At 44.9% G+C, this 27,800-nt stretch overlaps 1 protein-coding gene across 1 annotated transcript in view; it reads right to left on the bottom strand.

Moving 5' to 3' along the window:
• Positions 1–210: 210 nt before the first annotated feature.
• Positions 211–27,800, bottom strand: part of LOC124616479 (retinal homeobox protein Rx-like) — a 382,811-nt gene continuing 355,221 nt past the window's right edge. Inside the window, exon 4 of the mRNA XM_047144789.1 lies at positions 211–588. Coding sequence (XP_047000745.1) covers positions 211–588 — 378 coding nt within the window. The remainder of the gene's footprint in view (positions 589–27,800) is intronic.

Raw genomic sequence — 27,800 nt, 5'->3', positions numbered from 1 at the left:
AGTAGCTCGGGGGCGGCAGAGGTGAGTGGCGGTCGCCCCGCGGCGACAGCAGGGGCGGGCCGGATCCGGGTGCGGGTCGGCAGCAGGGGTAGGGGCACGGCGGGTGCGGCATTAGCTGCAGCCATCGGGGCGCGCCGGCGGTGGCGAGGTCCCGGCTTCGTCCGAGCGCAGCGGCGACGTCGCCGGCGGGGCCTCGCCACTCGGCGACTGTTAGACCATCTGCAGGCCCTTCGAGATGGACTCGACGTGCTCCTTGGCCTTGAGGCGCAGCGCGGCGATGGACGAGGAGCGCGGGTCCGGCGGCCGCGGCGCCGAGGCGGGGGCGGGCGCGGGGGCGGGCTCCGGCGGCGTGAGGTAGCTGGGGTAGCCGGTGTGCGGGTGCGCCAGGAAGCCGGGCAGCGCCGACAGCAGCGGCGGCGCCAGCCACGGGTCGACGGGCAGCGCCAGGCTCGGCCCGCCCCCGACGCCCACGCCGGCGCCGCCCCCGGCTCGCACGCCGCAGCCGCCCGGCAGCTCGCCCAGCCCCAGGCGCGCCGCCTCCATCTTCTCCTGCCGCCGCCACTTGGCGCGCCGGTTCTGGAACCACACCTGCAACACCCGGCAAGGCCTCACTATTAACCCGGACAGCGGGAAATAGCTATTTCGATTCTAGTTCTAGAGGCGTACAAAGCAATAGCTCAGATACAGAGGCTGTTATCAATATACAGGGCGAAAAGTATTTAAACCGACAAACTCTGGGAGGTTGTAGGGGACATCAAAACAAATATTTTTCCCTAATGTCATTTTTACCTATGAGAAGTATTTAAATTTGTGAATTTTTAATACCTATGGAAATACTTTTACGATTTATATCGAAAAAGTGGGGCGAGTGCAATACGTAATTGATAGATAGGTAGTTCACCACCTAACTATTCTCTATTGCAAGGCTTAACAACTGGCCGCTTTTGAGCGCGAGTACTCGCGTCTACTCAGGCACGTGCTCGCGAGCAGGTGCAAGGTCGCGGAGTAGGGAGGGAGGGGAAGGAGGGGAAATGCGCGCGCACGTTTGAATAGGGCCGCAGTGTGCCTATTGAATTCGCGCCGACTGTGTAACGTTTAAAGTACTACGATCAGCTCAAACAATCACTTCGCTGGTTAAGAAACATGTCATGTCGCCGTTGTGTAGCCCCAACCACGCTTTCGCAGTTCAACCCCCATTGGGAGGAATTGTATCTGTTTACAGAAAAAGATGGTGTTGCGAAATGATTAGTGTGTCATAAAACGCTGAATTCTTTTAGGAAATTTAATTTGCAGCGACATTATATGTCGTACCACGCGAAAGACTACGGAAGTGGACAATGTGATGGACCAGATCGCGCACAGGACGTTATTAAACTTAAAAGAAAGCTATCCGAAGAAGATCTGGACGACGAAGAAAAATCAACTGAGGCAGCTCTCAGAGTGAGTTACAAAATTGCTTTGTTTTTAGCAAAATCCCTGTGCCCCTTCGCTGATGGCGATTTAATAAAAGAATGATTGGCAGTTGCAGCGGAACATTTGTGTCCATCTCAAGTTGAACAGTTTCGGATTGTGCCATTATCTAACATGACCATTATGCGTCGCATACAGGACATGGCAGACGACGTCCAGAGCCAGCTTGCAAATATAAGATTTTATGGCGTATTCTCTAGCTCTGGACGAAAGTGTTGATATCACTGGAACAGCGCAGCTTGTCATATTTATTAGAGGTGTTAATAGAGATTTTCAGGTGAGGGAGGAACTCCTCGCTGTAGTAGCCATGAAGAACACTACAACTGGAGGTGATATTTTAAGTAGTGTTGAAGAAAGTGTTGAAATATAGGATTGTCGTGGAATTATATTTAGTTTCAGTGTCTACAGACGGTGCACCAGCGATGACAGGGAAAAAATTAGGTTTCGTTGCGCTGTTGAAGGAGACAATGCAAAAACTGACCGTGCCGAATGAAATAAGGCGCGTTCAATGTGTGATCCACCAGGAAAACTTATATGCAAAGAGTATCACTCTAAAACATGTGATGAGTGTTGTTGTTCGTACCACCAGTTATATAAGGAAGCGTGGGCTACAACGCAGGCAATTTAAGAGCTTTCTTGAGGATGTAGAAAGCCAGTATGGTAGCCTGCCTTATTACAGCGAGGTCCGCTGGCTTAGTCGTGGCGAATTATTAAATCGATTTTTTTGCATATTAGATGAGATAAATATGGTCATGGAAATAAATAACATGTGTTTTCCTGAATTGAAAGAGCCTTCATGGAAATGTGATCTCGCGTTCATAGTAGATTTAACTAGCCATCTGAATGCTTTGAACATTTCACTACAAGGTAAAGATCTGCTAATTACTCATTTCATAGATCGAATACGAGCTTTTATAATGAAATTGACACTTTGGGTGAGTCAGCTGGAAACAGGAAATCTAGCTCACTTTCCTAAATTATCATCCATGCAAATTGTTCACAAAGACTGTGAACGTTATTCACATAGTTTAGTTGCCCTTAAGGGAGAATTTGATCGACGCTTTCAAGACCTGACAGGACTAGACAGTGATTTTGATCTGTTCTCCTCTCCACATTCAGCGAATATTGAAGAGATTCATCCTGAGCTGCAACCAGAAATTATTGACCTGCAGTGTGACAGAGAATACAGAGACAAATTTCAGAACAAGAAAAACATTTTGGAATTCTACAGACACTTCCCTCAGGATAGATTTCCTCGTTTGCACAAACTGGAAGCTACAATAATATCAGTGTTTGGTTCCGTGTATGTTTGTGAAAAACTGTTCTCTGCAATGAAATGTAACAAGACGCGCCTGAGAAACGCATTGTCTGATCGAAATTTAAACTGCACGCTGCACCTACAATGCACAAGAACAATTGCTCCGAACATAGACGCAATTGTAAAGGGCAAAAAGTAGAAGATAACAGAGAATCCCACACTTCAGTGACAGCTTTTATTGTGTAACAGTTCACAAATTAATACGAATGTAGAGGCATACACTAAGCTAATAAAATTATGTGGCACATGTACAGTCTCCTTTATTTGTTTCATTTGTCACAGTAACAGTTCGTGAGTGATATCCCTGCAGGTGGCCGCGGATTTACATTGACTGGCGGCGGCAGCTGTTGTGTGTCCCACGTGACTCTCCCCACTCTCCGCTCTGGTCCGGTAGTGGGGGTAGCTTGCTCGCGCTGCTCCGTGCTCGCGCCTTGCTGCTCACAGCTTGCTCCGCGAGCACGTATGTTGTGAAGCCCTGCTCTATTGCATGTATACCAAGTTTTTCCATTATAAATTTTGTGAGTACCGTCATACCTATTAAAAATTCATCCACACATATTTTCAGGACTATCTGTATGTGGTTAGGAAACCGTATGGTGCTAGGGAAAATTATTATATACTTTGCAGTTTGATTTCAAAACGAGTTATATTAAAAATTTATTTTTATTTGAAAATTATTTTCTACTCTTTAATTTTGTGTGTTCGAAATTTCTCAAATGATTTTGAACATTTTGTAACATTTTATTTTCTATTTAAATATTTAATTTCAAACAGACTAACTTTCTATCTGCAGCTTAGCACATGTACATTTGTGTGACAGCCGTTGCACACATATCCCCCTTCCCCTCTCTCTGTCACTCTCCTCTTCTGCCCTTTCTCTGCTAGCCTGGCTGGCCGCGGTGGTCTAGCGGTTCTAGGCGCTCAGTCCGGAGCCGCGTGACTGCTACGGTCGCAGGTTCGAATTCTGCCTCGGGCATGAATGTTTGTGATGTCCTTAGGTTAGTTAGGTTTAAGTTCTAGGGGACTGATGAACATAGATGTTAAGTCCCGTAGTGCTCAGAGCCATTTTCTGCTAGCCTGTGCCCGTCCACTCAATACCGCCTGGAACGCATGCTGATACTACTTGCACAATGCACCAGTCCTGTAGGGCAACTGACATGTCGGGCATTACCAACCGTTTCACCCCACCTCCACATGTACCGAACAGACCAACAATAAAGCGAGTTAATATCGCATTGTCATCAAAATTTGAGCTATTTTAAACATTTCAAGTCTCTAGTTCATTGGGAAGTTAGTTTGAAAACCCATTGTAAAATCTGTACGAACTAGGCAGATGGACAAGAAAGTGATCTAATAAAAACGTGTTAAACTAAAGAAATGCAAACTATACCGCATGTAACTACCTAAGTAACATAATAAGCTAATTTCTTAAATAATATTCGCAGCTTACCTGTCGCCACCTTTTTCCCCTCCGGGCTGGAATTAGTGTATGAAGATTATCACTGTTAGTACCTATCACTATTGACTATGTAATGTGTTTTAGTACCGACTCGAAGGTGACACAGGATGATTTTTATGTTATCTGACACCAAGTAACAAATGACAATAATATTACCATGTAAGCCGTTATTTATTTATCAGCAGCTCTGCTGGTTGAAATATGAAGTTTTTTCAAATACTTATGAGCTGTGAAGCTCCACCTACACAAAATATACTTCCTTTTTTGATGCATATAACTTAACAAAATAGCATACATGAAAACTTGATTGGCTTATGCTTCTTAGAATATCGTTAACAGTAGAAAATAAAGGTCACGATACAATTTACATTTTAGTGGTTTCTTTGGCAGAAAAATATTCTTACTCCTATTGTAGAGAACTGAACAATCTCCACGTCAACACTTTCACTGCAATAACTTTTGAAGCAAATATTTCACGTGGACAGTTTTGAAACATTCACGGAACGACACACTCTCTTCGTTAGCAGCACTGAAGTTTGTGCTTTACTCGTCTTTATCTATAGAAATGTAATTCTCTCTTTTCATAAGTTAACTTCATCCTCTGGTGTTTAGTAGAAGGCATGGTACTCAGCGTGTATGTAAGGAAGAAGATTCTTCGGATTCTTGAGCTTTGCTGAGGCTCTCTCTTTGCAGCCCTTAACTTCAGCTTATGCAGCTCATTCGAATTTTTCAGACTTTCCCTTCGTCATTGGTTCGCGTCCTCGTTATCAGTTTCAAACTGATCGCACAGTTGGAGAGTTCATTTTTCGAAATAGAAAGATAGATTAACATAGTCATTAAAACATTGTGTGTGTGTCTTTCCTAGCAAAAGCCATGAATACAAATCATTTAAAAATCTAGCGATATGCCGAACTTGTCCACGTATTCCAACACACACAAATTAATGAATAACGAGACAGCAACCTATGTTAACTAGTTTGATGCAGAAAACAGCCAGAGTTACAAAATTCAATTTTCTTATTTAATTGATGACTAGTTTTCGGGTCACTTGAACCCATTTCCAAATCATCCAAACAGACAGGGTGGTGTATTCCGTAATAGGATGCAAAACCGTGTTAAGATTGTAGATACACGTATATCGCAGTCAAATTCATATAAAAGCAAAATTTTTGCAGTCGTGTGCGAATTCGAAATCTAAATCGCACGTAGCAGATGCGAGTATGTTTTCGGGTCTTGCTACCTATTGGTTATAGAATGGGCAAGTTTTGTGGAGGTGCACTCTCTCTCTCTCTCTCTCTCGCCAACTACATTTCAGGACCTCTCGATAGGCAAATCACCAGAAGGTACTAACTAACAACTAGAAAGTAAAGCTGATTGTTCAGGGTTCAGCATCCCAGCGACGCTAAAGAGACGGAGCATTTCGGATTGCGAAAGGATGGAGGCGGGGAATCGGTAATGCATTGTCTAAGGAACCGTAAGTGATATAGGGAGCTGACAGAAAACTCAGATGTGGAATGAGAACACCATCATAGCAATACATGTGGAGGTTCAAATGACTCTAAGCACTATGGGACTTAACATCTGAGGTCATCAATCCTTTAGACTTAGAACTACTTAAACCTAACTGACCTAAGGACATCACACACATCCATGCCCGAGGCAGGATTCGAACCTGCGACAGTAGCAGCAGCGCGGTTCCGGACAGAAGCACCCAGAATCGCTCGGCCCATGCGGCTGGCACATTTGAAGGTCTTTTATGTGTATTATACACGAAATTAAAGGCTGTATGACATTTACAATCAGAGATGAAACCTCGCGGCAGATGAAAACTGTATGCCGGACCATGACTCAGCCTGGGCTTTATAACACCCCAACGACCCCCTTAAATTCAATTAAGACAGAATATCATCAAATTGCAACTGTGGTGCACAAATACCAAGATGACGATTTCACCGACCAAATCGACGTACTTATTACTGAAGGGACAGCTGGCGAGGAACCCTACAGTTAGAATCGGAGGCTCACCAGTAATAAGACGACAAGAGACTCGCTACCTGGGCGTCATCATCGATGAAAGGTGGAACTTTGGAAAGCACATTGAGTCCGTATCCCAAAAAGCATTGCAATTATTAAACAATCTTACCTCAATAGGTCATAAACGATTTCATCTACCACCACATCTAATCAAGTTGTATCACAATAGTATATTAACATCAGTAGTGGGTTACGGATCGGGAGTCTGGGCACATAGGCTCACAAGGGTGGTGCCTGCCATGGCAGTGAGAAGAGTACAAAGAAACATGCTTCTAAGATCCATAGGGGCGTATAGAACTTCTCCAGGAAGTGCACTCTTAGTAATAATGGGGCTCTGTCCTTTAGACATCAAAATTCGAGAACAAGCAGCTTGGTACTGGGTCAAGAAAGGGAACAACGCGAAAACAGAGAACATCATGGGAATACTGGTAACAGATAGGAGAGAAATACGTAGGAGGGGCGAGGACCTATGGCAACGGTCTTGGGAAACAGAAGAAACTGGCAGAAGAACATTTGGGTTCTTGCCAGATGTAAAAGAAAGGCTAGGGATGAAGTACTTTGAGCCAACGCGGGGTCTAACACACTTTCTCACTGGTCATGGGCCCTACCCGACATACTTGCGTCGGTTTGGGAAAAAGGCTACACCCGAGTGTGACTGTGGAGTTTCGGAGGGCACTCCCGACCATGTGGTTTACGAGTGCCCCCTTTTCGATGATGTAGCAATGACACTACGACAACAACTTCCACACAATAACACATACGATCTATTACGACACGAAGAAACTTTCCACACTTTAAACAAATTGGCAGACGAGGTGTCACGAAAGGTATTGACGGCATACCTTGCTGACATTCATGATTAAGGCATACACCAAATGTGTCCCATTACGAGATACATAAGGGTCGTTTACGATTAGTGACACTTACCGAATGTGACCAATTACCCTCATCCTATACCGCCTGTACGTGGACTGGTCGACTTCTTAGTTGCAATCCGCCACGTGCAGGACTATGGGGATCAGGGTACACCAATAAAGACCAAAGCACCGGAATTGACGTAGGTTTAGTAGTAGTTGTAGCTCTAGATATAGATATTAAGCTAGGAACCTGCAGCGACAAACGGTCTTGGCCAGCCCAGTGTCAGGGGCACGCTCATCGGGATTAGCTCGATGAGCAGGGCCTAAAGCAGTAGGTTTATATCTATGCTGACACACCTGTAACGCTGCAGGCAGTTAGGAATTAACTAGTAGGAAGATATTAATAATTAGTATGTAGAACTTAGTTGTAGTCTGCTCATTATCCTCTAGTTTTCTGTCTGTAGCTCACAATAATTAACATAGCATAATATAATAATAAGAATAAATAGCTGCTGAAACACCTAATACATGTAGATTAGTTATGACCCACTAATCACTAAGGTAGTGGGTTCCTTTGTATAAATATTATTAATGTTGAATAAAGAATTTTTAAAAAAAAAAATATCATAATATGAACTAGGGAAGAGTTATCTTGGCAAATACGAGATCTTTGCCGATAAGCTAGCACCAAGAAGTTTTGATAACAACAACATTACACGTCACTAAGTGTTTTTGTTATGAAAAGAGGAGGAAGAAACCTCAAGATTTAATTAATGGACAAATATCCAAGTGATAATTGCAATTAGTATCTTGAAAGCTAAGTCCAAGGTGATGTTAGTCAGAGATAACTTTTATGTGGAAGAGAGTTGTAAGCGCAACGAAGAAATTCAATGCGATTACAATACTCTTTCACAGAAGAAGTCGCTTGCTGTCTCTCGTCCTGTAAAGAAGTGCGAGAACAATTCTTGTCTTAGTTATTGAGAATACGGAACGCGACGAGATTGTTTTTGGTTCAGAAGTGTTTCTTGCGTGACGTGATTGGCTCTGAGCACTATGGGACTCAACTGCTGTGGTCATAAGTCCCCTAGAACTTAGAACTACTTAAACCTAACTAACCTAAGGACAGCACACAACACCCAGCCATCACGAGGCAGAGAAAATCCCTGACCCCGCCGGGAATCGAACCCGGGAACCCGGGCGTGGGAAGCGAGAACGCTACCGCACGACCACGAGATGCGGGCGTGACGTGATTCACGAACTTTGGGAACTGATTTTCTAAGCAGAGACAGGAACTGGTAGACGCGTTTAACCGTGCATAACGGGTTAATTGAACTTTATTGACGAAACTAGTGAATATTGGACTTGACTTTCAAATAGTTGGAACTAAAGGAAGAGTGGATAGTATATCAAAGGACTACACTCAATTAGTCTCGAGTAGGGCACAATTACACGACTTCACGAAGATAATACAATTAGGCTGAAGAGGCAAGTTGTCGTAATTGTCAAGAAACTTAGTTTTAATAGAACTGACTTTACCAACCAACTGCGCGTGCGTGTGGTGCGAAAGTCATAAAGTATTTAGTGGGCAAAAACTGTTCGTTCCAAGTGAAATATCAAGCGTGGACTACATTATTAAGTGATTTAATCAATGATAATTAACCCACGACTATTCAGCAGGGACAATTTAATCTGAATATCAAAATACCTACTTCATTAATTGAAAAGAGAACATTTGAACATTCTTTTTTAACATTACGGCGTAGGTTCACTCAATGTGATCAAATAGTACCTGTGGATCTCGCTTCATACAGGTTCAACAACTCCATAGCAACGAGCCAACAATGTACGAGAAGACTGATAATTACAATGTTTCCTCGCAATTGGTGGTGTGTAAGATGCGGATAAGATAATATTTAACAACTACTGCATATCCGGGCAATGAATCAATCAATCTTAAATCAGAAGAAGCATCCATCGTACGAGTTCGCATTTCTGTCTCCCATTCACCAACGGGGACCTACGTCATCGCGCATCGTGTCTCAACTCCACTGCGAGAGCTGTGGCAGTAGCAGCTCTACGGCGTCGACAATATCAGCTCGCGGTTGGAGTGAGGGGACGCCACAGCTTTCACCTTCCGCGGCATAGTGTACTATCGACTGAGCTATCGAAGCACGCCTCACGACCCGCCCTCGCAGCTTTACTTCCCTGAAGATCTCTCTCGTTCTTTCCAAGCTTCACAGAAGTTATCTTGCATACCTGGCGAGGCCACCCACCTGGAGGAAGCGAAATTGAACAGAAATGGCTTAGCAACGACCTAGGGGATTGTTAACAGAATCACTTTGCCCGGAAGTTCCAAATCGGACTCTCATCCTGCAGGACGACGATTCAAAGACGCGTCTCGTCACCCAGATTTAGGTTTTCCGTGATTTCTCTAAATCATTCCAGACAAATGTCGAGATAGTTCTTTACAAAGGGCACGGCCGATTTCCTTCCTCAAACTTGCCACAGTTTGAACTTAAGGTCCATCTCTAATGGCCTCGATGTCGACGGAACGTTAAACCCAATCTTCCTTCCTTCCAAAACGGCCTACATTCCGATGCAGAGGGATATTCATTTCGGAAAAAAATACACATCGAGTTGTTGGTACATATATATAAAGATCCAAGCAAAAATTAAAGGATCTGAACGGACAACTAAGCTTGTATATGGTCCAGACGGTTGGACAGGTAGCGTAGGAGCCAGAATGCGGCTGTGTCCGACAGAGGCCGGCTGACGCTCCGGGGGCGCGGCGCACAGTGGAGCAATGATTGCACTGGCTAAACTGTTAACTGCGCTAGGCTAACGCCATTATGCTGAGTGTTTGCCGCCGCGGACTAATTGCATTAAATGCGCTGCCGCTAGTGGGCAGGGCAGGACGAGCTGTGCCAGCGGCGGGGGCGGAGGGCGGGGGCGGAGAGCGGGGGCAGCGGCGGTGGCGGTGCGGTCGTGGGGGCGGCTGTAGTTGCTGAGGTCGGCCGAGGCGCGCTGATGGCGCCATCGTCTGTCAGCAGGCAACGCTCTGCGCTCGCTACTGTTTCAGTGACTTCGCATTCGCTGAGAGCTCGAGACGTGATGTGAGCAATACTAAAAAGCAGTCAAAATTAAATAACGTCGAAGCAAATAACGAAAGTGTGGAACCCAGGTCGCTTTGATCGTCCACGAGACACAGATGACAGAGAATACCTCCACCTAGGTTGGTGCCGTGCTCTTGACAGCCAGTAGGCGTCTGATACAGATCTGCGTGTGGAACATATCAGTTGGGTGAATCGATTCAGGTATTCTAGCGAACAGAACACAACATGCTATTCATAAATAACATAGATCTTCAGGAGTGCTCGAAAGGAGTTTAATGGGAGCATAATTTTTCACATTTTATATACAGTGTGTCCTGGGAGTAATGTTCAATGTTCAGCGATATGACAAGAACGATCATTCTAAGCAAACAAAAGTCTAGTAAACATGGGCCCTAAAATAAACACCTTAAGACCTAAGAGCACTTCATCTTCGATACTGTGAAATAAATCTCTTGTGCTGCAACAGCTTTCCTTTTCATATTATAAAAAATTATCTAGTAAACATGAGCTCTAAAATGGATACCTTAGGACCTATGAGCACTTGCTCAGTGGAAAACACATTACATCGCAGCGAAGATAAACAAGTGCCCATATCTCTTAATATGTGCGCTTTAGAGCCCATTTGTAATGGACTTTTTTTCATGTTTTGTTCTCTACTACCACCTCTCAGAACATGGAAAGCGAAGAGCTTGCAGCAGAAGAGAATTGTTTGACATTATCGAAGACGAAGAAGTGCTCATAAGGTATGCATTTTCGAGCTTATATTTACCAGAATTTCTTCGAATGGTCGTTCCTGTCACACCTCTGAATATTGATCATTCCTCCTGGAACACCCCGTATATGATCTAGTGGATAATGCCGAGAGTTCCATGAGTCTTTTCGCAGACGGTCTTGTTGTACAAAGTGTTTCACAACTACTATTACAGGCCTCTAGGGGTTGCAAAGGGGACATAGTAGATAAAGTTCTGATGGGGAACCATGTCGGGAAAAATACTATTTGGACGTGAAAAAAGTTTGACGATGGGATCGCTTCAATCCTCTCGCTTCAAGATACGCACACAATGGCGACAATAAGCTCTTATCTGGGTGTAATGCAGGAGCCCTCAGCATGGACGATGTTTGGAAGTACTCGACATCGGGTTCTCTTCTACATGACGAAGCATGTCATTTTAAAAGTAGATAATGCGGCTTTTCTGTGGAGCGCCACATTCAACTCTCGTCATTGTGTACGCATCAGTTTTTTACAGCCGTTATAGTCGGGTGGCGTGTGATATCACAACAGGAAGTGACGACGGCACCCCCGTAATTTGTGTGAGTACCGTGAAGTGGGAGATTTCAAAGTGATCGTATCTTCAAACCTATATCCAAACGGTACATTTCCGCACATGTGTTCCTTATCAAAACTTTATCAATTAAGTCCCCTCTACAGCTCTAAAAGCTTGTAACAGGAATTATTAAACACAGTGTATATACAGAGAACTCGCATCGCTATGTAATCATAGCAAAATGAAGCAAAATCCGCAAATAATCGATGCTTGATGCAGAGGTTGGCAGTTGTCCCTCAGTATAAGCAAGCATAACATGCTTCTCATAAATAAGCAGAAAGACATATTATTGTACTGTAGAAACATCACTGGATGCAATGACACTGACAAAATATCTAGGAGCATGCATGCGGAGCGATTTCAAATGCTACGATGACATAATGCTAATCGCTGGGAAGGCAGATACCAGACCGAGAAGTGTAATCCACCCTCAAAGGAGGTACCTTACAAAACCGTTTGCTCGTCTGTATCGGGTCAGTGCCAGGTAGGAATGATAAGAAAATAGAGGCGATACAAAGAAGAACAGTACGTTCCATTATAGTTTCATTTAGAACGCACGAAAGCGCCACTAAGTTGCTGAAACTACTCTTGCGGCATTAGCTACAAGAGAGCCGTTCTGCATCACGATGTGGTTTATTCTTAAAATTTTGTTGACGTACATTCATAGAAGGGTCAAACATCATGTTGCTTCCTCCTATGTGTACCTTGGGAAAAGACCATGAGATTCGAGCTCACACGGAGGCTTATCAACAATATTTCTTCCCGGAGACCATTCGCCGACTGGAACAGGAAGGGGAAAGGTGACAGCAGTACGCAATGTACCCTTTACCACACACCACAATGTGGATTGCGAAGTATAGATCTAGATATAAACGCAACGAACAATAAATTAGTCGTTCCGCGGAGACATCAAGCTAATACCGTCTAACATGATCTCTGGCTTTGACTGTGGTCCAAAGTTTCTTCAAGTATTCTATTTCTAGCTGAAGCCACTCACTGTTAATCAGACCCCGTACATCTGTCAGACTGTGCGAATGTTGATTGCAATTAGTCATCCACTAGTCCAAATACTCATAGATGTTTCTATAGGAACTGAAGCGAGTGACTTTGCACGTCAATCAAGGTGCAGTCTGAGCCTGAACGTTTGTCAGACAAGGAACGTCTGCGTGTAGGACTATCAAAGCGGCTGTTGCGATCCTGGGAGACCACACTGTCTATAACATACTGTTCGTGAAGTTATAGACGAAAGGGTGACATTTGCTCACCAAGAATGTATAAATAAATGCCGTTGTTCACGTTCACACTAATGAGCGGGCCAAGTAAAGGTACAAAAAAGCCACCAAATATCACAGGATCCTCTCCGGACTGCCCTACACACTCTACACACAGCAGGTGAAACTTGCTTCGTTTGAAAAGAGACCAAATCACTACTTCTCTGTCTACACTGCACACGTCGTCACCCACCGTCCATTTTCTGTGTCGTTTGGCTCCATTTACTGCTCTGAACAATGGCCTCTTGCGAGGTAAGTACCCGATATCAAAAAGTACATTTCGTGCTAGCTGGGTCACTGGTTGGGATGGACTTAGATTCACTGACTGCAGCAATGCCTGTCTGGTGTGAAACCAATAATCATTGACAATGTGTGACATTCTTCTCCAGCCCCTGGAGATTAGACCCTTCATCCGGCCACTGTTCGTAAGCCGTCCCTTGCTGACACTTTGAATAGTCCGCGTTGGTGCGTCACCAGATCGGGGAACTTCATTCATGGTGTATTCGTGGGCACGCCCAACTATGAAAGCTCCTGTCAGCCATCCTGTCACGTCTCCACCTCGCCCTACCTTACTGCTCTGACTCCAGACCACCGACTGACAGACACACATCTTCGTTTCTGCGGTCTCGTCGGTATCGACAACCGCAGAGATGCTGCATGTTGGGACTCGCCTCCTGTAGTTACGAGGCACCAACGCACACCAAGCTCTTCAAATTTCGTCGCACAAGACAGGAGGGACGAGTTCTGTCGGAGTCCAGTTCGAACCTATGAGAGTATCAAGTTTCACCTCGAGTGTAGACACGTAACACAGTTCCACATCTGGCTACAGAGGTCAGTTACGGCATACGTTGCTCAGTGAAGATTCGTTCACGTTTGCATGACCAGAGTATAGAGCACTGAGTGCCACCAACGGACAAATATATGTCACGATTGCAGTAAACAGTTTGTGTTCCTTAAGTGCAGAATTGTACCGTACGCACCTCAGTGACTTAAGCCGCTCTTGTGTATATGAACTTCCTTTAGTTTCGCGCGTGCTCTCGAGGCCACAGCAACGAGGAGCACGAATTACGTGTATAGTTTTTGTATTAATAAAATGCTCTGTTGGTTGACTGGTCACATGTTTACTTCAATATTTGTCCCAAGTAGGACACTACTGCTTCCATGACTTTCGTGGTTGGAAGTTCACTTGTAGCAGTTAGTCCTGTCACCTCATTTACTCAGAGCCTTCAAATTCGCTAAGAACGATAAATACGATGTGACACGATGAAAATTCTTGATGTCTAATTCCATTGGGGACCGAGTGAACCACGGCTATAATATGGATCGGCATAGTATTTTGGATCGGCAACTGAGGGGGTGATAAGATAGGCTCCCCTGTAATTTCAAAATTATTGTATGCAGTAAAAGTGAAGCTGTCTGTTAGAAGTAATCATCACAGTACATGATACACCTCATAGAAAATGTAGTGTTATTATGATATGGGCCTACAAGGTTGGAATAGTTTGCACTGAAGATGGCCACACAGTGACCGAAATCGATCTGTAAAATAAATGATTTCAGTCTTTGCGACCGACGCTGCCATTTATCCGGAATATATTGACGATGTAAATTATAATGTCCAATGCCGTAGAGTAACTTTGAGTATGTTTTTTAAAGGCGCGGAAATATATAAACAGAAAGCAGGGATACTCAACCTCATTTTGTATATTCACTGATGTCTACGAATTAGGGGAATATCCAGATCACATTAGAGGTAAAGATATTTTTTGGTCTGGCGCATCATTGCCATATATATCAGTAATATTTAGTTATTTATGTGTTATTGTACGGTACTCAACAACATTACATTGGCTTAATCTACTAAAAAGTTGTATTTGACGCATTAACGACAACAGCAATTCATCCAACGTTGGTAAGTAATCTACTTCTTCATTTTCAACAATAGAGCAATGAAGCTGCTCATATGAACTGAAACATGGTCACACATCTCTCGAACATTATCCGCATAACTGCAATCGCAAATGATAACACATGATTACACAAGTCTTCTGCACCACTTGAAAGACTAATATTCGAGAAAACTTCTGGAAAAAAAATATTTCATCATCACAGTGCATTTTCCCACAAAGATGATTCGTGGACGGGATAAATAATTAGGAGTTTAAAGGAAGGGTGTGATTTTCAACAGATTAGGTACATCAGGTGTCTACCAGTGGTCACCAGAGACCAATAAACGTCTAAGTTCCGCTAGCAGACCACTATTAAGCTAGGGAGTCGACTTAAAAAAAAAATCTTGTTTCGCACTGTAACCAATGGTAAAGAACGACAGATTGCTTTGATTCTGTAAAAATATGAATTGATCCAGTTAATATCTAGGAGTAACGTTGCAAAGTGACATTTATTGGAACGAGCTTACGAGGTTGGTTGAAGGGAAGGCAAATCGTCGACTTCGGTTTATTGGAAGAATTTTAGGAAAATGTAGATCGTCTTAAAGGGGACCACGTGCAGAACACTTGTGCGACCCGTTCTAGACTATTGGTCCACTGTTTGAGATCTCCTCCAGGCCGATTAAATTAAGAGATGAAAGCAGTTCAGAGGCTTACTGGTAAATTTGTTGACGAAAGTTTCGATCAGCGCGGGTGAGCTACCGAAATGCTGTGTGAACTCAAATGGGAATCCCAGAAGGGAAGAAGACGTTCATTGAGCGAAACGTTATTGAGAAAGTGTAGAGAACCGTCACTTGCGACAGACGATCTTGCTGCCACGATTGTATATCAGGCGTGTAAGGACTGCGAAGACAAGATAAGAGAAATTATGAATCGTATGCAAGCACATAGACAGTCGTTTATCTCTCACTCCATTTACGAGTGTAACAGGAAAGGAAATGGCTAGGACTAGTACGGTGGCTATTTTTTTCAAACCCCGCTCAGTCGTAAAATTAAAACCACAATGAAATTCCGATGAAGCTAGGGTAGATGTGCTGCTCATGTCTCCAGTACGTCCGTTGTTCCCGTCACGTCTCACTTTCAGTTATGAACGCACGGTAAGCACATAGAGACGCCTAGAGCAATAGAACCACCCGCCAAGTGCCGTCATCAGATTTCTTCATGTCTGAGGGTTCCAACTGATTTCTTGCAGTCCACATAACGTAACTGTGATGCACATCCTTCTTTGCAACACTCGGCCGCACACTGCCAGTGCAACAAATACGCTCATTTTCGATGGGAAGGTTGATCACGGACTTGGATTCCTCTAATTTCATCTCTTTGCTCACATGTATCGCTGGCAGTGAGGACAGTATTTTGGCAAAGAACTGCACCAACGGAGGCAATTGACGGAAAGGACAGGCGGTTGTCTTCTATGACGATGGTATTGGAGGAGGAGGAGATTAGTGTTTAACGTCCCGTCGACAACGAGGTCATTAGAGACGAAGCGCAAGCTCGGGTGAGGGAAGGATGGGGAAGGAAATCGGCCGTGCCCTTTCAAAGGAACCATCCCGGCATTTGCCTGAAGCGATTTAGGGAAATCACGGAAAACGTAAATCAGGACGGCCGGAGACGGGATTGAACCGTCGTCCTCCCGAATGCGAGTCCAGTGTGCTAACTATGGTATTGGAAACATGGTACCACGCTACTACGGGTGTTTAACGCGGAGCGACGACTACGAAGAGAAATAGTTGGCAGCTGTAGCCAAATGTAGCACTTAAAACATTTTCGTTTTCACTGTGGTTTGCATTTCGCAACCAATAGCAGTTTTTTCTTTTTTTTCTTTTAAAATAAAAGAAAGAAAGAAAGTAAACAGCCCTCTTACAGGGTACTCTCCGCCATTTAGAGTATGCCGGCCGAGGTGGCCGAGCGGTTCTAGGCGCTACAGTCTGGAACCGCGCGACCGCTATGGTCGCAGGTTCCAATCCTGCCTCGGGCATTGATGTGTGTGATATCCTTGGGTTAGTTAGGTTTAAGTAGTTCTAAGTTCTAGGGGACTGATCACCTCAGAAGTTAGGTCCCATAATTTGACCCAAGGGATGGGATTGGTTCCCAAATATGTGAGAGGCTCGAAGACTTCTTATTAATAGAACCCAGTACGTTGTCCTCGATAGTGAGTGTTCATCGGAGGTGAGGGTATCATCTGGAGTGCCCCAGGGAAGTGTGGTAGGTCCGCTGTTGTTTTCTATATACATAAATGATCTTTTGGATAGGGTGGATAGCAATGTGCGGCTGTTTGCTGACGATGCTGTGGTGTACGGGAAGGTGTCGTCGTTGAGGGACTGTAGGAGGATACAAGATGGCTTGGACAGGATTTGTGATTGGTGTAAAGAATGGCAGCTAACTCTAAATATAGATAAATGTAAATTAATGCAGATGAATAGGAATAAGAATCATGTAATGTTTGAATACTCCATTAGTAGTGTAGCACCTGACACAGTCACGTCGATTAAATATTTGGGCGTAACATTGCAGAGCGATATGAAGTGGGATAAGCATGTAATGGCAGTTGTGGGGAACGCGGATAGTCGTCTTCGGTTCGTTAGTAGAAATGTGGGATGATGTGGTTCATCTGTGAAGGAGACCGCTTATAAAACACTAATACAACCTATTCTTGAGTACTGCTCGAGCGTTTGGGATCCCCATGAGGTCGGATTGAGGGAGGACATAGAAGTAGTTCAGAGGCGGGCTGCTAGATTTGTTACTGGTAGGTTTGGTTATCACGCGAGTGTTAAGGAAATGCTTCAGGAACTCGGGTGGGAGTCTCTGGAGGAAAGGAGGCGTTGTTTTCGTGAATCACTACTGAGGAAATTTAGAGAACCAGCATTTGAGGCTGACTGCAGTACAATTTTACTGCCGCCAACTTACATTTCGCGGAAAGACCACAAAGATAAGGTAAGAGAGATTAGGGCTCGTACAGAGGCACATAGACAGTCATTTTTCCTTCGTTCTGTTTGGGAGTCGAACAGGGAGAGAAGATGCTAGTTGTGGTACGCGGTACCCTCCGCCACGCTCCGTATGGTGGATTGCGGAGTATGTATGTAGATGTAGATGTAGAGTATGGTGGCTTGTGGTGTACGTAACTAGTGGAGTATGTAACTAGCTGTATATGTGGAACAAATGTGCTGATTCAGAGAAATCCCGCCATTTGCTTACTAAGCTGTTTCCGTGCCTGTGACGACTGTCCGAGACCGTCACCGTACTGAAAGCACTCCGCCGAATTCATAAAATGCTACTTACTGCGCAGTCACACCTCGGCGGTCTACAGGAACCCTTGCTGTTTGCTGGCGGTGTTTCGAAGGATGGTGGGGAGATGAGTCGGGGGAGGAAGGGGGGAGCGTGGTTGTTGCCACACTACGAGGGCCAGAGTGTTCACCAGCCGCGGCTCGGCGCCTCGCCAACTCTGCCAAATTGGTTTTGAACTGATACGTTAATTGACAATTTGGCGCGATTCTTCGAGGTGGGTAATGGCTTGCTGAAGCTGTCCCAAATTGGGAAAATCTAATAAAGGGGAAACTTTTCTCCGTTAAAGATTGCGCCTGCAGCCTGCATCGTAAAAAAGGGGGAGCCGAGGCGGCCCTGCGCGCCCTCAGTTTTTCGCCAGAGGGACGGAACGCAGCGCGCCAACACCAATAACTACATTGTGAACACAAGACACGCAACTTTGCCTCCTATTGCTGCTCCTCCCGTCTGTCTCCGTCCCTCTTAACCCCCACCACCCACCCCCCTCCGCCTTGTCCTCCAGCCCTAGCCCCCACGCCTCCCTTTTTTTTTCTGTAACACCGCGTCCGCCGCCATGTTCCTTCAGCACCAGACTTCAAAAAGAGAGCCGATAAACAAGTTACCAATATGAAATCTCACCCTCCCGTCAACCCTCGCTGTTCCACCCTATCTTCGCCAGAGCAGTTCCTGTGCCACGTTTTTTACGACAAAAAAGAAAAAAGTATAACGCAGGAAATTTCAGGCTCGTTTCAATTTTCTTTAATCTCCTCCCCGTAAATGTCGCCCTCTGGCGGCTTTTTAAAAACATAAACTTGTCTGAAAATGAGTTTCATATGAGAATTGACGAAGATTTAATAACGTCTCCTCTCTCTGAGATTCGCTCTGCCTCCATCCCCCCTCCCCCCCTTCCCGTCCCATTCCCCCCCCCCCCTCCCTCCCGTTCAGTTTTCGCAGTGCGGCGTAAAAAAAAAAGTCAGTTACCTTCGCCGGAATAAAAGGTCCAACGCTGTATAACCGTGTCATTACCTGCTCCGTTAAGCCGCCCGTGATTGCTACGAAAACAACATTTTCTGCGCATTATAACTCTTAATGTCTCATCAAAAAATATAAAATGAGAATAATAAGGTAGGAAACGCTCGAGATTAAACTTGGAAAACGTTGCGTGCGACGCTGACATCAAAAAGGTGAATACAAGATTTATTAATAAGCTCGTTACTGGGCGCAGCGCGCCGCGGCATTATTAAGTTGAAAACGTTACACTTTAAAACAAATTAGGACGGCGGAGTACTTTTACGGTCGGCTGCCGCCAGCGGAGCAGCTTTAAACAACGACAACAGTAGGGCTAATGTCTTTACCGCGGGGTCAGAGCTGCAGGCGCCGGGCGGCGCTTCGCCGCTCTCCCGTCGTGGGCTTCCTTAGCTGCGTCGCCAAGATACAACCAGCCGCTCTCATTCCGCGCACATTGTGTCCTAAGCAAGAGTGTTTCCAACGAACATGTTTCACAATTATCTCCGGGTGTTCAGGAGTTTCTCACAAATAAACGAACTGATGCGAAAGTCTGGCACGTGTCTGCGCACTAATCCAAAGAAGTGCTATCACAAAAAATACTTTTCTTAGAAACATTCATATTTTTACAGATATCTTCGTGTAAATGTTACAGCTGTCTTCCAGATCCTAATCTACACTACTGGCCACTAAAATTGCTACACCACGAAGATGACATGCTACAGACGCGAAATTTAACCGACGGGAAGAAGATCCTGTTATATGCAAGTGATTAGCTTTTCAGAGCATTCACACAAGGTTGGCACCAGTGGCGACACCTACAACGTGCTGACATGAGGAAAGATTCCAACCGATTTCTCATACACAAACAGCAACTGACCGGCGTTGCCAGGTGAAACGTTGTTGTGATGCCTCGTGTAAGGAGGAGAAATGCGTAGCATCACGTTTCCGACTTCTATAAAGGTCGGATTGTAGCCTATCGCGATTGCGGTTTATCGTATCGCGACATTGGTGCTCGCGTTGGTCGAGATCCAATGACTGTTAGATGAATATGGAATCGATGGGTTCAGGAGGGTAATACGGAGCGTCGTGCTGGATCCCAAGGGCCTCATATCATTAGCAGTCGAGATGACAGGCATCATATCCGCATGGCTGTACCGGATAGTGCAGCCACGTCTCGATCCGTGAGTCAACAGATGGGAACGTTTGGAAGACAATAACCATCTGCTCGAACAGTTCGACGACGTTTGCAGCAGCATGGACTATCAGCTTGGAGATCATGCCTGCGGTTACCCTTGACGCTGCATCACAGACAGGAGCGCCTGCGATGGTGTACTCAACGACGAACCTGGGTGCACGAATGGCAAAACGCCACTTTTCGGATGAATCCAGTTTCTGTTTACAGCATCATGATGGTCGCATCCGTGTTTGGCGACATCGCGGTGAACGCACATTGGAAGCGTGTATTCGTCATCGCCATACTAGCGTATCACCCGTCGTGATGGTATAGGGTGCCATTGGTTACACGTCTCGGTCACCTCTTGTTCGCACTGACGGCACTTTGAACAGTGGACGTCACACTTCAGATGTGTTACGACCCGTGGCTCTACCCTTCATTCGATCCCTGCGAAACCCTACCATTCAGCAGGATAACGCACGACCACATGTTGCAGGTCCTGTACGGGCCTTTCTGGATACAGAAAATGTTCGACTGCTGCCCTGGCAGCACATTCTCCAGATCTCTCACCAATTGAAAACGTCTGGTCAATGGTGGCAGAGCAACTGGCTCCTCACAATACGCCACTCACTACTCTTGGTGAACTGTGGTATCGTGTTGAAGCTGCATAGGTAGCTGTACCTGTTCACCCCATCCAAGCTCTTTTTGACTCAATGCCCAGGCGTTTCACGGCCGTCATTACGGCCAGAGGTGGTTGTCCTGGGTACTGATTTCTCAGGATCTATGCACCCAAATTGCGTGAAAATGTAATCACATATCAGTTCTAGTATAATTTATTTGTCGAATGAATACCCGTTTATCGTCTGCATTTCTTTTGGTGTAGCAATTTTAATGGCCAGTAGTGTAGCATTAAAACTGCCACTCTTGAAACTGGGAAGGAATTACAGAAAATTTGAAGCAATGTGTGACACAGGAGACTTCTCGGTTGCTTGCCCGAGGACGTGTCCATGAGGATACACTTGTGGCCTGGTAGGTAATATTTAAGTCAGGTAAGGCTGCACATTCACAGGCTTATCGTACCTGCTGTGTTGGCAGCTGAGGTGGCCAATAGAAGACCGTCAGATATCTACAAAACGGTAACACATTAATATGTACACCGAACAACTGAGATGTAAATACCCTTATATACACTGTTCAAAAGAATTAGGGAATCATGTGTATCAACGTCCGGTATATGACGTCTGTTTCAATAGAGGCGGTACGTGTTGTCTTATTACATGGTTTGACATCTTCGCTTTCAATTTGGGCAACAATTAAAGTAATTCGCCATCTATGGGCTTTGTTATGTATTACAGTGCCAGGTGATGTCTCAGACGGAAGTGAGTAACGGTGTCCCAGTGTTTTCTAGTGAGGTACACGGATAGCAGTTGTTATTTGTGGACACTGTATTCGACAAGGCGCATGCAGTGAGACATCATAATGCAGTGCAAGTTGCAAGGACGGTCTGTTTGATCAAAAAAGGATGGGCTTCCGAACGTGTTGCTGCAGATGCCAATGCCTCTCCATGTGGTACCCATAGGCTGTGTACAGGCTACAGGGAGACAGGTCAGCCGCGCGGAGTGACCGCGCAGTTAGCGGCGCCATGCCACGAATTGCGCGGCCCCTCCCGCCGGAGGTTCGAGTCCTCCCTCGGGCATGGTTGTGTGTGTTGTCGTCAGCGTCAGTTAGTTTAAGTTAGTTTCGGTAGTGTGTAAGTCTAGGGACTGATGGCTTCAGCTGTTTAGTCCCTTGGTTCAAATGGTTCAAATGGCTCTGAGCACTATGGGACTTAACATCTGAGGTCATCAGTCCCCCAGAACTTAGAGCTACTTAAACCTAACAAACCTAAGGACATCACACACATCCATGCCCGAGGCAGGATTCGAACCTGCGACCGTAGCGGTCGCGTGGTTCCGGACTGAAGCGCCTAGAATCGCTCGGCCACACTCCCTGGCTTAGTCCCTTGGAATTCACACTCATTTGAACATATATATATATATATATATATTTTTTTTTTTGACAGGTCGGCCGGCCGGAGTGGCCGAGCGGTTCTAGGCGCTACAGTCTGGAACCGCGCGGCCGCTACGGTCGCTTGTTCAAATCCTGCCTCGGGCATGGATGTGTGTGATGTCCATAGGTTAGTTAGGTTTAAGTAGTTCTAAGTCAGGGCTTAGCAACTGGCCGGTTTTGAGTGCGAGTACTCCCATCTGCTCAGGCACGTGCTCGCGAGCAGGTGCAAGGTCGCGGAGTAGGGAGGGAGGGGAAATGCGCGCGCACGTTTGAATAGGGCCACAGTGTGCCTATTGAATTCGCGCAGACTGTGTAACGTTTAAAGTACTACGATCAGCTCTAACAGTCACTTCGCTGATTAAGAATCATGTCAAGTCGCCGTTGTGTAACCCCAACCATGCTTTCGCAGTTCAACCCCCATTGGGAGGAATTGTATCTGTTTACAGAAAAAGATGGTGTTGCAAAATGTTTAGTATGTCACAAAACGCTGAATTCTTTTAGGAAATTTAATTTGCAGCGACATTATATGTCGTACCACGCGAAAGACTACGGAAGTGGAAAATGTGATGGACCAGATCGTGCACAGGAAGTTATTAAACTTAAAAGAAAGCTATCCGAAGAAGATCTGGACGACGAAGAAAAATCAACTGAGGCAGCTCTCAGAGTGAACTACAAAATCGCTTTGTTTTTAGCAAAATCCCTGTGCCCCTTCACTGATGGCGATTTAACAAAAGATGTTTGGTAGTTGCAGCGGAACATTTGTGTCCATCTCAAGTTGAACAGTTTCGGATTGTGCCATTATCTGACATGACCATTATGCGTCGCATACAGGACATGGCAGACGACGTCCAGAGTCAGCTTGCAAATATCTATAAAGATTTTATGGCGTATTCTCTAGCTCTGGACGAAAGTGTTGATATCACTTGAACAGCGCAGCTTTCCATATTTATTAGAGGTGTTAATAGAGATCTTCAGGTGAGGAAGGAGCTCCTCGATGTAGTAGCCATGAAGAACACTACAACCGGAGGTGATATTTTAAGTAGTGTTGAAGGAAGTGTCGAAAATATAGGATTGTCGTGGAATTCTTTAGTTTCAGTGTCTACAGACGGTGCACCAGCGATGACAGGGAAAAAATTCGGTTTCGTTGCGCTGTTGAAGGAGAAAATGCAAAACCTGACCGTGCCGAATGAAATAAGGGGCGTTCAATGTGTGATCCACCAGGAAAACTTATGTGCAAAGAGTATCACTCTAAAAATGTGATGAGTGTTGTTGTTCGTACAACCAATTATATAAGGAAGCATGAGCTACAACACAGGCAATTTAAAAGCTTTCTTGAGGATGTAGAAAGCCAGTATGGTAGCCTGCCTTATTACAGCAAGGTCCGCTGGCTTAGTCGTGGCGAATTATTAAATCGATTTTTTTGCATATTAGATGAGATAAATATGGTCATGGAAATAAATAACATGTGTTTTCCTGAATTGAAAGAGCCTTCATGGAAATGTGATCTTGCGTTCTTAGCAGATTTAACTAGCCATCTGAATGCTTTGAACATTTCACTACAAGGTAAAGATCTGCTAATTACTCATTTCATAGATCGAATACGAGCTTTTAAAATGAAATTGACACTTTGAGTGAGTCAGCTGGAAACATGAAATCTAGCTCATTTTCCTAAATTATCATCCATGCAAGATGTTTGCAAAGACAGTGGCACGTAAAGTGCCCTCCGCCACACACAGTTGGGTGGCTTGCGGAGTATAAATGTAGATGTAGACTGTGAACGTTATTCACATAGTTTAGTTGCCCTTAAGGAAGAATTTGATCAACGCTTTCAAGATCTGACAGCACTAGACAGTGATTCTGATCTGTTCTCTCCATATTCAGCGAATATTGAAGAGATTCGTCCTGAGCTGCAACTAGAAATTATTGACCTGCAGTGTGACAGAGAATACAGAGACAAATTTCAGAGCAAGAAAAACATTTTTGAATTTTACAGGCACTTCCCTCAAGATAGATTTCCTCATTTGCACAAACTGGCGGCTACAGTAATATCAATGTTCGGTTCCATGTATGTTTGTGAATAACTGTTCTCTGCAATGAAAGGTAACAAGACGCGCCTGAGAAACGCATTGTCTGATCGTAATTTAAACTGCACGCTGTGCCTACGATGCACAAGAACAATTACTCCGAACATAGACGCAATTGTAAAGGGCAAAAAGTAGAAGATAACAGAGAATCCCACACTTCAGTGACAGCTTTTATTGTGTAACAGTTCACAAATTAATACGAATGTAGAGGCATACACTAAGCTAATAAAATTATGTGGCACGTGTACATTCTCCTTTATTTGTTTCATTTGTCACAGTAATAATTCGTGAGTGATATCCCTGCAGGTGGCCGCGGATTTACATTGACTGGCGGCAGCTGTTGTGTGTCCCACGTGATTCTCCCCACTCTCCGCTCTGGTCCAGTAGGGGGGGTAGCGTGCTCGCGCTGCTCCGTGCTCGCGCCTTGCTGCTCACAGCTTGCTCCGCGAGCACGTATGTTGTGAAGCCCTGTTCTAAGTTCTAGGGGACTGATGACCTCAGAAGTTAAGTCCCATAGTGCTCAGAGCCATTTGAACCATTTAAACAGGTCGACAAGGTCGCCGACGCAATAAAACTTCACGTGGAAATTGATACTTGGGCGTTTCCGCGTTGCGATGTCGTACGGGTACCGTCAGAGCACTGCAAGACGATCTCAGAAGTGCCACTGGAAGCACTTTGTCCGATAAGAACGTAATGAACGGGTTAGGAGAAAAGACCTTACGACCCAGACGTCCTGTTTGATTACCCCACTTGAACCAACAAAGTCTTGCATCTGACATTCAGTTGTCCGTTTCCATGCCAACTAGCAACCTCATCACTGGCAAAACGAGTTGTTCACAGACGAATCCACATATTCCCTGAAGCAGATTGTGGCCATTTTCAAGTGGAAGAGCCCTGTTAAGGAGTACCTGCCAAATTTTGTCCAGGAAATCGTCAGATTTCCAGGCTTCTGTGACACTGTGGGGGAGGCTTTAGCATTGACAGCCATATGGACCTTGTAGTTGTTTAATGTCAGATGACCGCCAGGTAGTACATTGAAAGTATCCTGTTGGACCATGTGGTGGTTGCCACAAACGGTAGGGGCCCTCAATTCCTTCTAACGCCAGGACCCTTGTGACGGGCGTCAGCGAGGGAGTCTTGAGAAGCCTGCATCTTGAAGTAATGGAATGGCTAGTCTTTACCTAAACCCCATCGGGCGTATGTGGGAAATGTGTTCGTGGTCGTCCTGTTCCACAACAGATTCTCAAAGAACTCTCATGCGTTCTCATTGAAGAATGGGAACGGATACCATAGGGTGGCCTCCGTAGGCTTCACAGACACCTAGGTGTCAGGCAACGATAAACCCTCACGGAGGGCGGACACTCACGTCCAATGAAAAGCACCCAGGAATACGGGATGAATAATTTGTTTCCACTTTGTTTTCGACACCTGTAGACATTTCAGTTCCTTCTATGCAAACGATCGAGTATGTACTGATGTCTCGTTGTGAAAGGCAAAGCTATGAGTTGGTAGCGTGCCCAGTCCTAGTGCTCAGTGGAGTATGGCAGACGCCCAAAGTCATGTTCCCCTTATTCTTTTGAGCAGTGTAATTGTAGGTTCTTCAATGGTGCTGAGCTATTTGCAGTGAGAATAATGCAGCTGACAGTAACAAATACTTTTGAATGCTACATTCAGGTAAGTCACTGATAAGTGGTAATTTTTCGCCGGGTTGTGCTACGTCAATATAATATCCTGAGTGCAGTCTTCCGTACTTATGTTGGTAAGTCTGTAAATTCACTGATTCTGGGGCGAAGCTCTGAGTACGGCTGCTTAAAAAGACGCGCCAGACAGTCAGAGTAGCAGGCAGTGAGGTCATAGCAATTTAGCGCCCTCTGGTGGTGTGTTGGCTCGGCGCCTAGCGATCAGAGAGTATTGTACCTCCCGCGTAGCGGCACACCGGGTGCCGTTGATACTGCAGTTTCAACAACATACTCGACACGGTTTGTGAGGCCACAGGTAGAACTGGGACAACGGGTAGCGGAGTAAGACTGAATGGTAAAGATCGCCCACTAAGAACAACAAGAACAACAACAAAAGAAATTTGAAGGCTTGACTTCCCGAAAGCAAACAGAATCGACAGGAAGAAACTTCTACCTCGTATACCCATAGTCTGCAAACATGCTTACAAAATCGCAGTGCTTACTGAAATACTTACAATGTATGCACACTTTGTAACGTAGCAAATTATTACGAGCTACCGTCTTGCATTGAAAGCGTGGCTTGCCTTGGAGCCGAGAGGAGTGGAGGTTTTGGTTCTGACGCTGCCACAGCTGACGCTGGCTACCGCGCCGGGCGAGCCGGGTACTTGCTTAACGCTGCGTGCAATGCGTTACATATACTACCTATGAATCTGAAGAAGCACAACTAAATATTAATCGATATCTTTCATACTTAGTATAGCAAATTTTACTGATAACACATCCATGCTGCTAAAATTTGAAATCAATAACTTCAATACTTTTGGAGATATAATTTTTTGCCTAAAACACGTGATAACCGTGCTGACACGAAACTTGAGCTATGAGCTGTAATGAATTCATCTATTGTATCAACTAAAACCACAACCAAGAGGACAGGTTCATAAAATCTCATTTTCTGGAATTTTCTTTAGTTGCATTACCACAGATTTCTGATGTAATTAAAAGTACTTTGGAAAATTATTATTTCATCATGTTTTGGTTGTGTGTTTTGGAGAGGCAGAGAGTGAAAGGAGGAGTAAAGTGAGAAATTGATATTGTATTAAAAATATGTGAAAGTATGCGTGAGAAAGTTGTTGTGCCATAGAGGAAGTTGTGACGTATGTCCGAGTGAGCTTTAATTTGTAAAAGGCGACTGGAAGGGGCATGGGGTATTAAGTTTATTTTGTGGAAAGGAATCGTGTTTTGTTTTCATTAAATTTTATTTACTTTCACAATTACGAGATTTCTAGTCTAAATTAATTGTGGTAGTCTGATTGGCTAATATTGGACATATCGCTAGTACAGAAGTGCTCTAGATGATCTGATTGGCTGCTTAACATACAAGCCAATAGGAATTCAGCGCTTCCCGTGTGTTTGAGTAGGCCTTTCTGCCTCAGATCTACGAGTTAATGTAGTCGCTCGGGAGCCATCTTCTGGTAAACACCTGTGCTAAGCCGCACTGATCAAATTTGTACCAAAATGAAGAAATTCTCGCATTTGATCGGTTGAAGAAAAGCCACTACAATATTGAGTACTTCGCGAAAGCTAGAGCGCTGTGAGTGGTTTTTTTTATGAGATATTCGCGTGTGTACCTTCCACGTCATATATAAACGCCGTGTGGCGTGTTTCGTGCATATTACCAGACATTATAGCGAGCACTTCTTTACAAGAAGCCTACTGAACGACTGACTGTGTTAACTTGCAAGTATTCGT

Source organism: Schistocerca americana, chromosome 5 (assembly GCF_021461395.2).
Source record: "Schistocerca americana isolate TAMUIC-IGC-003095 chromosome 5, iqSchAmer2.1, whole genome shotgun sequence".
Taxonomy (NCBI): domain Eukaryota; kingdom Metazoa; phylum Arthropoda; class Insecta; order Orthoptera; family Acrididae; genus Schistocerca; species Schistocerca americana.
This window is presented reverse-complemented; position numbering and strand designations above follow the sequence as displayed.